Source organism: Thalassophryne amazonica, chromosome 23 (genome assembly GCF_902500255.1).
Source record: "Thalassophryne amazonica chromosome 23, fThaAma1.1, whole genome shotgun sequence".
NCBI lineage: Eukaryota > Metazoa > Chordata > Actinopteri > Batrachoidiformes > Batrachoididae > Thalassophryne > Thalassophryne amazonica.
This window is the reverse complement of record NC_047125.1, coordinates 27,273,444-27,284,671: the sequence shown is the minus strand read 5'-3', so window position 1 is coordinate 27,284,671 and position 11,228 is coordinate 27,273,444. Positions and strand designations below refer to the sequence as shown.

At 39.0% G+C, this 11,228-nt stretch overlaps 1 protein-coding gene, 1 long non-coding RNA gene and 3 other non-coding genes across 5 annotated transcripts; all 5 read left to right on the top strand.

Annotated features, from left to right (window-relative positions):
- Positions 1-121: 121 nt before the first annotated feature.
- Positions 122-3,777, top strand: LOC117505504. Its single transcript, XR_004559089.1, has 5 exons — positions 122-201; positions 1,627-1,703; positions 1,935-2,006; positions 3,215-3,298; positions 3,530-3,777. It is a non-coding gene; the product is annotated as an uncharacterized LOC117505504 (long non-coding RNA).
- LOC117505522 lies at positions 1,462-1,554 on the top strand. The gene has a single exon (XR_004559106.1). It is a non-coding gene; the product is annotated as a small nucleolar RNA SNORD14 (small nucleolar RNA).
- LOC117505521 lies at positions 1,779-1,871 on the top strand. Its single transcript, XR_004559105.1, has one exon. It is a non-coding gene; the product is annotated as a small nucleolar RNA SNORD14 (small nucleolar RNA).
- On the top strand, positions 3,352-3,444 carry LOC117505523. The gene has a single exon (XR_004559107.1). It is a non-coding gene; the product is annotated as a small nucleolar RNA SNORD14 (small nucleolar RNA).
- A 628-nt stretch (positions 3,778-4,405) lies between the features above and the next one.
- On the top strand, positions 4,406-10,029 carry rnf175 (ring finger protein 175). Its single transcript, XM_034165163.1, has 9 exons — positions 4,406-4,528; positions 4,766-4,803; positions 5,980-6,121; positions 6,227-6,381; positions 6,488-6,595; positions 6,679-6,799; positions 7,035-7,168; positions 7,832-7,933; positions 8,183-10,029. The coding sequence occupies exons 1-9, from the start codon at positions 4,508-4,510 to the stop codon at positions 8,301-8,303; spliced, it is 942 nt and encodes a 313-aa protein (XP_034021054.1). The 5' UTR covers positions 4,406-4,507; the 3' UTR covers positions 8,304-10,029.
- Positions 10,030-11,228: the final 1,199 nt, after the last annotated feature.

Below are 11,228 nucleotides of genomic sequence, written 5' to 3'. Positions count from 1 at the left end.
CTGTTAAAAATGTATTTGAAATATTATTTTTCCTCCGTATCTGTAGGTGGCGATGAGACGCAGTTCGGCCCTACTACCCGATCCACCGAAGAAAAGCTGTAGCAGTAGAAGACGAAGAAGAAGCTCCTGCTCCTCCTCCTTTTCTTCGCGCTTTTGCTGTCGGTGGTTTGGTGGCTTCTTTGAAGGCGGCGCTTTTTTGAGGTAAATATTCTTTTAAAAGCACGTTAGTGGGCAAATAACACATTGCGTTAAGCTATAACAGTAGCACGATGGTTTTTTTTAGGTATTTTTTTTATTTTTACTTTTCCACCACATGTTAAACTTTACAAAAATGCGACTAGCGACGGTGTTTGCTAATTTTATTATGATGTAAGTGAAAATGCCGTTTTTTTTTTCCAAATTAAAGGTGACATTCTTAAGTAGGTGTAAAAATATGGCATGAGTTAAATGATGGGAAGCTGGTCCTTTAAATTAAAAATAAATAAATAAAAGATCGTGTCTAATTTTACGGTTCCGGACGCCTGGGTTGACGACTCGCCTTGGGAGAAACTTATTTTACTGAAAATTCTTCATTGGTTTTTGCCACCTTGGACGCCATGTTGTCACCCGCCATCGTGCGCACGTGGTCATGGCAGTGTGGGCCTGTGGACACTTTCGGAAGGTCACCGCGCTGGATAGTCCAGCTCCTGTTCTCTAATTACAATATATCCTCTTCAACCATAAACATTTATCAACTGTGAGGTTTTGAGACAAATTCACCGTTCTGAGTCAATCCTAAATGTTAATAAACCTCAAATCGTAATGGTTTTAACAAAGGAAAAGGGACTTTTGGTGGATTGTAGATTAGAATTATGCTTCTCGGCTTCTTTAAAGCTGTTGCATGATTCTAGAAATACTGTACAATTTCCAGACTTAAGGGAAATGAAATCCAAGCGCCCCCCCCCCCCCCCTCCTTTTAAACCCCATTCAGAGTTAGGTTTAGCTGCAGTTTGTACACATCTGTCTGAACACCAAATGTCCTACACTGTATCCCTCGAGGTTGGCGCACACATGACATGAAGTGGCTGATCCGAAGGCGAGCATTCGTGCTTCCATGATTGGCCACTCAGTGACAGCACGCTCGGGCTGTATGCTGTTCTATTGAAATCAGCTAGTTTTTTTTTATTGTCTCTAACTTGCTTCTAACAGCCAGCTGATGGCTAACATTGCCTCAAACGGTGAGATTTATACACAAAGATGACCTAAAATGAACCATTGTACATTAAATTGACTTTGAGTCTGACCCCTTTGAAAGGTGACCAAATTACATGTATTTTTATTGAGGTCTGCAATGTTTTCACAGAGAAAACCTGCCCCCTCAAGGTTATATGCCCAGATTACTGACCTTGAAAATGGTTACGTTTACCATTTTAGCAGCTTTGATCTTGTGTATAAGCGCATTGTTGGCTATATGAGCTTTGTTCGCTGTGATGACGTCTTTTCCTGCCATTCGTAGTTTCCACCAGAGGTCAACAGACCGATGACGGTCCAAACCTTCCTTGGATGTCTGAGCGAACTGTAACTCAGCATTGTTTGTTTGAAGTGTTGAGTTACACAGCTAACCTTTCTTTTATTATTGTTTTTTAGGGAAAGTCATGATTTGCGTGCATCCATTCAAACACCGCAGGAGGCCTCAGCCACGATGATGAGTCCATCTCACTCCGGTCTGTAGCTCGGATCCTGGTAGAATTGCCAGCTTTTGTTGTGCACAGCTGTAATATAACTGATGCTTTTACAGTTCGCTGTGATGATGCATTTTCCTGCCATTCGTAGTTTCCACCAGAGGTCAGCAGACCGATGATGGTATAAACCTTCCTTGGATGTCTGAGCGAACTATAACTGTAGTTTGTTTTAAGTGTCCTCTTACACAGCTAATGTGTCGTATTATTTTTCAGTGAAAGCCATGTACGTGTCCACCCAAACATCACAGGAGGCATCAGTCACGGTGATGGGTCCATCTCAATCAGGTTTGTATCTCAGATTCTGGGGTTCCTTGGATGTCTGAGCGAATGATTCAGTGAGCGCAGTTTGTTTTTAAGTTGGGTTTTGTGGCTTTCAAGATCATTCTGGGTGTATGTTCATGAGCTACAATGCATTGTAAGGCTGATATGATTTATTGTGACTTGACTTTCTACATTCTTGTACAATTCCTCAATGCATTTCTGATTGTTGGTGAATTCTTGTACCCCAAATTTTCAGTGACGGAAGTTTCATGGAAATCCAGGTTTTTACTTAAGTGGTGATCATTTCCAGGTTATTTTTGATAGTACAAGTTTTTTGTTTATTTTTGATAGACACTCGTATGTGTCAAAAAGGGTTATTTAGGTGTTTCGTTTTTGTTAGGATACTTCTGATATTTCTCAGTCAGAACTCATTAATGCATAAAGGGGTGGAGCATTCGTGGCTCAACGTGTGATGAAAGACGCCTGAACATGCCTTTCTGAAGTCCAAACCACCTAACCTGGGTTCGAGTGTATATTAAATCATATCTGGGGACTGCACAGTGGTTCGCTTAACGGTTTACTTTGTGGACATTAAAAGTTATGAGCTGTATACTTTTCAGACATTAAGTGGAACTAACGGGTGATTATAGCTACAGCTACTGAAAGTGCTAACGCTGTTAACATACAACATTAAATCCGACAAGTTTCATTAAGTGGAACAGAGACGTGATCAGTTAGGACCTTTGCACTCTACAAGCACGGTGCTCTAGTTTGGATTATTTTATGACAAACACTTGGAATAATTTGGCTTGTTGTGCGGTGAAACAGACTGAAGGATTAAATTTACGTGTCTGGGAAGAACTTCAAATTGTGTCCATGCAAACTCTAGCCTGCTTAATTTGCATTTTGTGGTTCTTTTCTGAAGTTGAGAAAAAAAATTAAACATAATGGCAGATTTCACAATTTTGAAAAGAGGTAATGACTGTGTGAACAACAGGTTTAGGTGGCAGTGGATAGAGGAATAAAGTTTTTCTTTTTTCCCCTCATCTTCCAATGTCAGGAAAACAAACCAGGGAGGCAAGAAGCAGTGATTTTCCTTGAGTGTTTGCCTTTTTTTTTTTTTTCTTTTTTTTTTAATACATGAAATGAATAAACCAATTTAGTACCTTTCAGTATTAATGAAGTGTTGAGTTACGACTTTGGATTTTTTTTTTTTTTCCTTTTTTCCCCAGAGTGAACTTTTCTGTTGGTGTGCTTTGTGTTTGATCATCCAAGCATCACAGGATGCCTCATGATGATTACACCTTCTCAAACAGGTCTGTAGCTCGGATCCTAGTGTTTACTAGTTGGAATGTACAGACAAGTTGTTTCGCCATGATGACGTCTTTTCCTGCCATTCGTAGTTTCCACCAGAGGTCAGCAGACCGATGACGGTCCAAACCTTCCTTGGATGTCTGAGCGAACATGATTGCTGTTGTGATTTATTAAATTACATGTTGACTGATTTATTAAATTACATGTTGACTGAGGTTTGGTGCTTCCAGCAGGTTTCCATTTGTCCACCTGAGAAGATGTGCTGCTTCGTCTTTTCACTGTCCAGTCACAAGGCGAAGATTTAAAAGTAGTGGAGAAAGCTCTGGAGAACTTCTTGTGCCTTCACAGGAAGACTTGTGTTCTCTGCATGCTGATGATGATAGACTGTCAATGTTCATGGGGGGGAAAAAAAAATCATTTGTTTTGTGGTTTACAATGAAGAAAAAAAATAAAGGTAACTTGAAAAATACAAAGCAGAAGCTCATTTTCTTGAATCGTAACAATGGCCCAGTGGAGAAACTGAGAGAAAACAGGTGATGTCTCCTGAATATATGCACACATCTGGGTTTTCAGTCAGTTGCGACAGCAAAATTGTCTACTGAGTTTATTCAGGAATTAGCTTTTTTTTTTTTTATAACCCATATGACTGCAGATCAAGTTTGGAACAGTTCCTGTGCAGTTTGAGATTTCAGTGATGATGTGCACCCTATAGCTTTCATTGAATTGTTCTTTTTCTTAAAAGTATGCAGTCTGTTCATGGGTTCCTATTAAAGTCGATGGGAAAGTATCCAGTTTTTTTTTTTTTTTTTTTAACTGTTGCAGCGTATCAGTTATATCACCTAAACCAAATTATATATTTTAACATCTTCAGTGTTATTCATAAAATCTGCCTATGACTATAGCATAATGTGAACAGGGTCACGACTGTTAAGTTTTTTTTTTTTTTTTTGGTGAATTGTCACTTTACATTTTGAAAATCTATTTGTTCAAATATGTAAGGTTAGGAACACCACAATGGTGATTTATATTGGAAACATTTTGTACAAAAGGTCAAATCGAGGGGGAAAAAGACATTGGTGGTATTGATTAATTCAGATTGTGAACGCTGCATGTTTGTGTCCCTGCTGGGATTCCGTACTGAGGCTGTTAGCAGGGCTAACTAGCTGAATGTTAACCTGCGAGGAGGAAAGTGACGCATAAACTTCGCAGAAATGGCGGATTTACAACCGCAGGTACGTGAATCTCAATTAGTACTTCAGCTGTTTACATGGGTTGAAGTAATACTCGTTTCGTTTTTTTGGTAGCGTCTACAATTAGCAGAAGCTAATGTTAGCACAGCCGTCAGATCGACGTGGCACATCAGCGGCGTGAAGTTAATTTTCTGTAAAATGTTCCGTTTGTGTTTTGGTTGGTGTGTTTAACTTACATAAATATCCTCTGAGACTGGCTGCGATTTCTGTCCGTTACAGGACGACCTGCTGAAAATGACCCACAGAGAAAACTGGAAGTAAGAAAAATACAGACACTGATTCACAAACTCAACAAAACAAATGCTGAATATAACTAATTCATTCAGTCAAAATCTGGGGATGAGTCCTGTTTAATAATAAATGTTTTGTTTTCACTTTTGAGTAGCCTTCCTCATTTGTCAACAAAATGAAACTACATAAAATACATTTATAACCGTAACAACTTGTTCAAACCCCACAAAAGGTGAGTTTCTCAAATGTTCAGTGTTGGTTTACGGCTGTTTAAATGTTTGCTAAAGCCTATTTGCCTCCAGTTTTCAAGGGCATGTAACCAGGAGGAACTAGTTTAAAATTTGGTGAAATTTGATGCATCAAATCAGTTGAAAAAGCAGCTTCTTGATGCAGTGCCCATCTTCAATACAACCTTATTAATCCCACTTGGGGCGTTTTGTTTGAGCATCTTGCAAATAAATTCTTTATAAATGGGAGTTAACAGCAATAAAGTTCATTCATTCACTGCCACCTGCTGGGCGGTTCAGGCATGTGCATGCATATGAAACAGTTCCACATTTAAAAGTTAGTGCTGTGCTTCAAAGTTTTTTTGAAAAGAGTAAAACTGAATATATAATTCAGGCTTTCAAATCGGTTCGTAGTAAACGTTTTCAAACTTTCATTTTAGAAACTGACAACTTGGCATTTTTCCAAATTACTTGAACGGTGACTATTTTTCAGTCTTAAGTTGAGAGGTCATACTCGGGTGCAACTTGTATATTGAAAAAACATGTTTGTTGTTAATTATAATGTAGGACTTTCTCGTGAATCAAAGCACAAAACAAAATTGACTCCAGGAATAGAAGAATATCATAAAAGTTCACTACATGAGTGAACAAAAACCTCAAAGTAACGAGTTGATGATAAAGAAGACTCATGCTTTTGTTTTACAAATGTGCAAATTAGTCTTAAAATATGGTAATCAGCTGTCAACATTTTGGTGGAATGTTTAAAATATGTTTTTCCAAGTCTGTTTTACAGGATAATGTAATACTTCGAATTTAAATTGTCAGTGACATGATGAATTTATTTATTTGAGAAAACCGATGAGCTGAAGTGATTGAAGTTGATGATCTGTTTAAACGTTCTCCCCATCTCCATAATTGTTGCAGATGCTCACATGGTTACAAAGTTTTCTCATCTTGCCTGTAAATTGTTTGCAGGCTGCAGCACGAGCGTTTGCACGTGAAGCACAGAGGTCATGAGGCCATGCACGCGGAGATGGTGCTCATCCTCATCGCCACACTGGTGGTGGCTCAGATTGTCTTGGTGCAGTGGAAACAGCACCACCATCGCTCCTACAACGTGAGTGCCCCCCCTTTTTAAAAAAAAAAATTTCTTCTATCATAACGTCCTCGCGTTCATCTGCAGCGACGCTTCATATCACGTGACTGTGCGACTCGCCCTCAGCTCGTCACTCTGCTCCAGATGTGGGTGGTTCCTCTGTACTTCACCATCAAACTCTACTGGTGGAGGTTTCTGTCCATGTGGGGCATGTTTTCAGTCATCACCAGCTATGTCATCTTCAGAGCCACTCGCAAGCCGCTGGCCTGCAGGACGCCGAGGTAAATGCCACGGCTTGGCGTTTGCTCACAACATGCTGTAGTTTCTTTTCCTTCCCAACATTAAATGTTGGTTGCTCACGTTCATATGCGTGTGGTTGTGTTACAGGATGGTGTACAAGTGGTTTCTGTTGATCTACAAGCTGAGCTACGCAGTGGGAGTCCTGGGCTACCTTGCCATCATGTTCACCATGTTCGGCTTCAATGTTTTCTTCCGGTGAGTTGTTGCTGCCGCTGAGGATTTTGGTGGAATTTAATTGGGTTTCCCTCACATGAATGCACAACTTTGTCTCTCTGTAGGATAAAGGCTGAAGACTCTATGGATGTCGGTGTAGTCATGCTGTTTTATGGTCTTTACTACGGCGTGATGGGCAGGGACTTCGCCGAAATCTGCTCGGACTACATGGCTTCTACCATCGGGGTCTGACACTTATTTCGTGATGGTTTCATTTGTATATGTTTGACAAAATCCAACCGAACTTTTACACTAAGCCTGCGGAGGATCTGAGTCTTAAATTTGAGACGGATGCTTTTACCATTTTATACCACTAGGACACTATTGTGTGAGTGCAGGACTACACTGCTGTAATTAGTCCTCAAGTGTCATCTTAGTTCATCATTTTAAATGTATGCTATGAATTATTTGTGTCCCCCAGTACTACAATAAGGGAGGAATGCCAAGCAGGAATCTAACCATGGACATCTGTGCCGTGTGTGGCCAGAAGATTCTTGTGGATATTGAGGAGGAAGGATTTATAGAAGACACCTACCAGCTCTCCTGTGGGCACATGTATCCTTATGGCACAGCAAGGCAACGTCTTATACATATGTTGCAGTACCTTCTTGTGAGAGAGTCACCACAGTACGATTTATGCATTTTGTCGTTTTGCAGTTTTATTTATATGTAATACAAAATGACATCACTATGTCACAGTGGTGCAAGTAGTTAGCACACTTGCCTCTTACCAAGAAGGTCTCTGCTTCAATACCACCTGTGCTGCACGCTCCAAGTACTCTATTTAATGAAAATCGCAAGATTGTTTTCATGACATATTTGACACATGTTAACATTGCAAATAAAATGTATTTAAAATCAAGTTTCATGAGGAAAAGATGGGTTTTCTCACTGGTGTCACTTTGTTTATACATGGGGAAGTCCCTCACAATTTGGCTGTCAAGTTAACATTGTTAAACAAAGCACTGAATGTAGCGTGTCAGGAGCTAGCGTTAGCCCAGCCGCTGTGTTTGGTTTGTACACTGATTAGTATTACATCAGCAGTCGCAACAACTGGTAGGATGATCAAGTTGTTACATCACATCTCTTCTCGTTAGACAGGAACAGTAAAGTTCACTGTCTATAACTCTGCAGTGTCCTTGGTTCGCCAAATATTAGCAACAGTTCCTTTGCTGATCTGTATGAGTTGTTGTGACTTAACTTGTCCCATCCGTTCAGATTCCATGAGTTCTGCATCCGTGGCTGGTGCATTGTGGGTAAGAAGCAAACGTGCCCGTACTGCAATGAGAAGGTTGACTTGAAGAAGATGATGAATAACCCGTATCCTTTTGCCATCTCTGTGCTGCTGCGATGAGTTCTGTCATCATGATGGTTGAGAAGGTTTTTAGGAATAAACATGGTTTATTGGACATTTGAAAATCAAAGCTAAACCTTTTGGCTATGTTTTCTGATTTTTGTCTGAAGATGGACTGGTATTTATTTTTTTTACATGACTTTGAAACAGTATTTTAATAGAATACAACCCGGATGTAACTGACCTTATTCCTTAATTCCGCAATTTCTTGCCAGCTGGGAGAAGACACATGTATTGTACGGGCAGCTGCTTGATTGGTTGAGATACCTGGTTGCATGGCAACCCATCATCATTGGAATTGTCCATGGTATTAATTTCTCATTGGGCCTAGAATAGAGCCCTGAGTTCTGCCGCTGCAAGAATTATAATCATGTCAAGAGGAAGACACGATTGGCAGCCAAACGTCAATCTGAACACAGCACAGAACTGATACAAGCTGTTTTTGAAGACTGGTCTCTTTAAAATGTTATTGGCCACTTTTTATGGTTTTAAGGATTTGTCTCTGCAGACAAACGTGATCTCAAAAGTCATGCAAGGTTCTAGAAAACAGTATTTGAGTACTGTATTAATAATAGCATTTCATCAAAAAGAACAAAACATTGCCAACATGTTTGATATTTTAATTTAGATCATAAAGTATTGCTTTGTATTGTATCTTAGAAAAGCATTTTAAAACATTTTGTTTGCACAACTTTAAAGCACCTGTCACACTCCGAGTGTGCTAGTCGAATTTTATTTGTTCATTTTCATGAACAGAAAGGCATGAAAGCTTTGTTGCAATCCCAGTATTGGTGTGTTTATATAACTGAAGTTGGGGTTATTTATTAAAATGATTATTCTGATCATAAGAGTTAGTTTGTTTACAAGCTAGCTAGATGATAGCTAGGCAATGTAGGTAGCTCAGCAAGCAAGTATAGACTGTGTATTATATGAATAATTTTGTGAGCTGAAAATCTTGTGATTGTGAACTATGGTCATCATTTCGGAAAGGTTATATGTCGGTAATACAGGATTTTGAAAAACGGGATGAGTAACGGTTAGCTGCCATTATAGCTTGTTTTGGATTTACAGGAGTTAAATCAGTTAAAGTTAAAATCGACGCCATATACATTGGCAGATATCAAAACTGAGGGATGCCTTTGCTTGAGTAAGATAAATGCAAGAACTTTGGTTTAAAATCATTCTTACATCCTTTGGAAGAAAAAGCTAGCAGGTCTGCAAGGGAAGCTTGACCTGAACTTTAATGCTTAATGATAGTATTTGTTTTGTTAAAAAGTAGAAATAATTTATTAAAAATAATGAATCGTTGGCAGTGTTTTAAATGATACAAGTATAAAACAGGTAAATGAACAAAAAAGTATTCTCATTTTTATCTTCTTGTAAAAGTTTGTCTTTAACATTTGCTGTTTATAGGTTTGATTTGGGACAAACTTGGACTGATTTGTGTTTTAATGCGTGAAAGTGTGACTGTTCACGCTTTATAAAGTTTGAACCGTCGGACTCTGGGCTTACAGTTAGGGACGGGGTGAAAAGCTTGAATACCCAGGAGGAACCGCTGCGTCAAAAAGTCTGGGCATCTGTTGAGGATGTCCCCGGGGAAAATCCAGGACACGCTGGAGGGGTTATATTTGCCAGTGAGCTTGGGAACGCCATGGATCCCTCCAGGAAAAGTTATAAAACTTGTCTGGGGATAGGGAAGTGTGGGATGAGCTGCTTAGACTGGATAAGTGGCAAAAAAAACAATGGAAGTTTAAACCTCAGTTGTTAATTTATTTTATTTTTTCATGTTCATAACAAAATTACTATTTATGGGCTTTAACACCTGTTTATTATTTATATTTGTTTGTAATGATGAATTTGAAATGCTTTTTAGGTTTCAGGTGATCATACACAACATTTTTGTTAATGTGGTCCATGTTTTAATGCCTTGTAGCGTTAGTATTTTCAAAATAAATGCCCAGCTTCACAAACAGATTAAATTTTATTTTTAATTTAAAGAAATGTTAAATCATCTTTCTGCTGCTGCCAAATGAAATGGACATAATAAATACTCATAAAACCACATCAGTGTTTTGAAATACATTCATAAACGGTAAAGTCCAAAATACGTGTGATGTGTGTAAATAAACGCACAGCCCACTCAAGATTTGTAGCAGTGCCGTACTTCATCTTGACCAGTCTTAACCTGTGATGTAAAATTCTTCTCAGCAGGAATGACTCTCAGCAGCTACACAACATCCAGGTAAAGCTTCAAATTGGTGATTGTGATTATTCGTTTATAATAAGTAGCATTTTACTTTTGCATTTTGAGAGTCAGATTTGTTTTGTATTTTCCAGTTCTGGTTCCAAAGAAATGGTTTGCTTTTTGAAGCGATGCCAGTTTGAACTCCTCCGACATCCTGAAATAACTCGGTACTGTCAGACACACACACACACGCAAAAGCACAACATTATAAAAGATGGCTCAAATAAATGCTAAGTTTGCTAAGTGCTAAAGTCAAGTTAAATGTTTACTGTTTGGTACTCTGGCAAAATAATTTCCTTTGGGATGCTAAAGTTCATCTTATTCTTATTTCAGAAGTCATGAACAGTAGGTCAGATTATGGAATGTTACTCCTCTGCAAATGGGAACAAGTCTGTCCCTTGTTTGAGTCCTTCCAGTCAAAGGGATCCTGTTCTCTAGGGTGGTCTCCTCTTTCTGACCTCTGATGCCTGACTGTCTACGTTACTGATGAATGAACAAAAACAAGAAAAAGTTGCTTAATGGCAGCCTGAAGCTTGGTGCATGTGGTGGCAAAAGCTGTGTTGTAGAATATTGTGAGGGATCAGGAAACTATTGGATGTTCTTTTTATTTTTTTAAAATGATTATGTGGTACAGTGTGATACAAAACGATGACAAGTCTGGTGTAATCTGTGCAGAGAGAGGGTAACAGTTAGCGAAAGTACTCTTCCACAGAAGAGTTTTTAAATGAAAATGGATACATTTTTGCTTTGTGGAAAAGTGAGAACAACACAGGAGTAGTGTAGTGCGCATGTGCATTGACACTCATATGGTAGAGCTCGTACACACTCTGGCATATTTGGAAAGGTCTGACAATATTCAGTTACTCAGTAAGTGGTCATATAATTTTGCCTATTTTCATAAATTTGGCAAGATTTATTTTGGAATTGGCATGCAAATTGGTGGCAACAATCTGCATGTTGGAGTGTCAAACTGTTTCCACCTCTGCAGGTTGTTGGCGTGCACTGTGAGCTCCTCC

Excerpts from the sequence above, each read along its gene's own strand:
- rnf175 (XM_034165163.1), top strand. The coding sequence starts at position 4,508 with ATGGCGGATTTACAACCGCAG. Across the intron at positions 6,382-6,487 it reads CTGGCCTGCAGGACGCCGAG|GATGGTGTACAAGTGGTTTC; the intron begins GTAAATGCCACG and ends GTTGTGTTACAG. Across the intron at positions 6,800-7,034 it reads ACATGGCTTCTACCATCGGG|TACTACAATAAGGGAGGAAT; the intron begins GTCTGACACTTA and ends TGTGTCCCCCAG.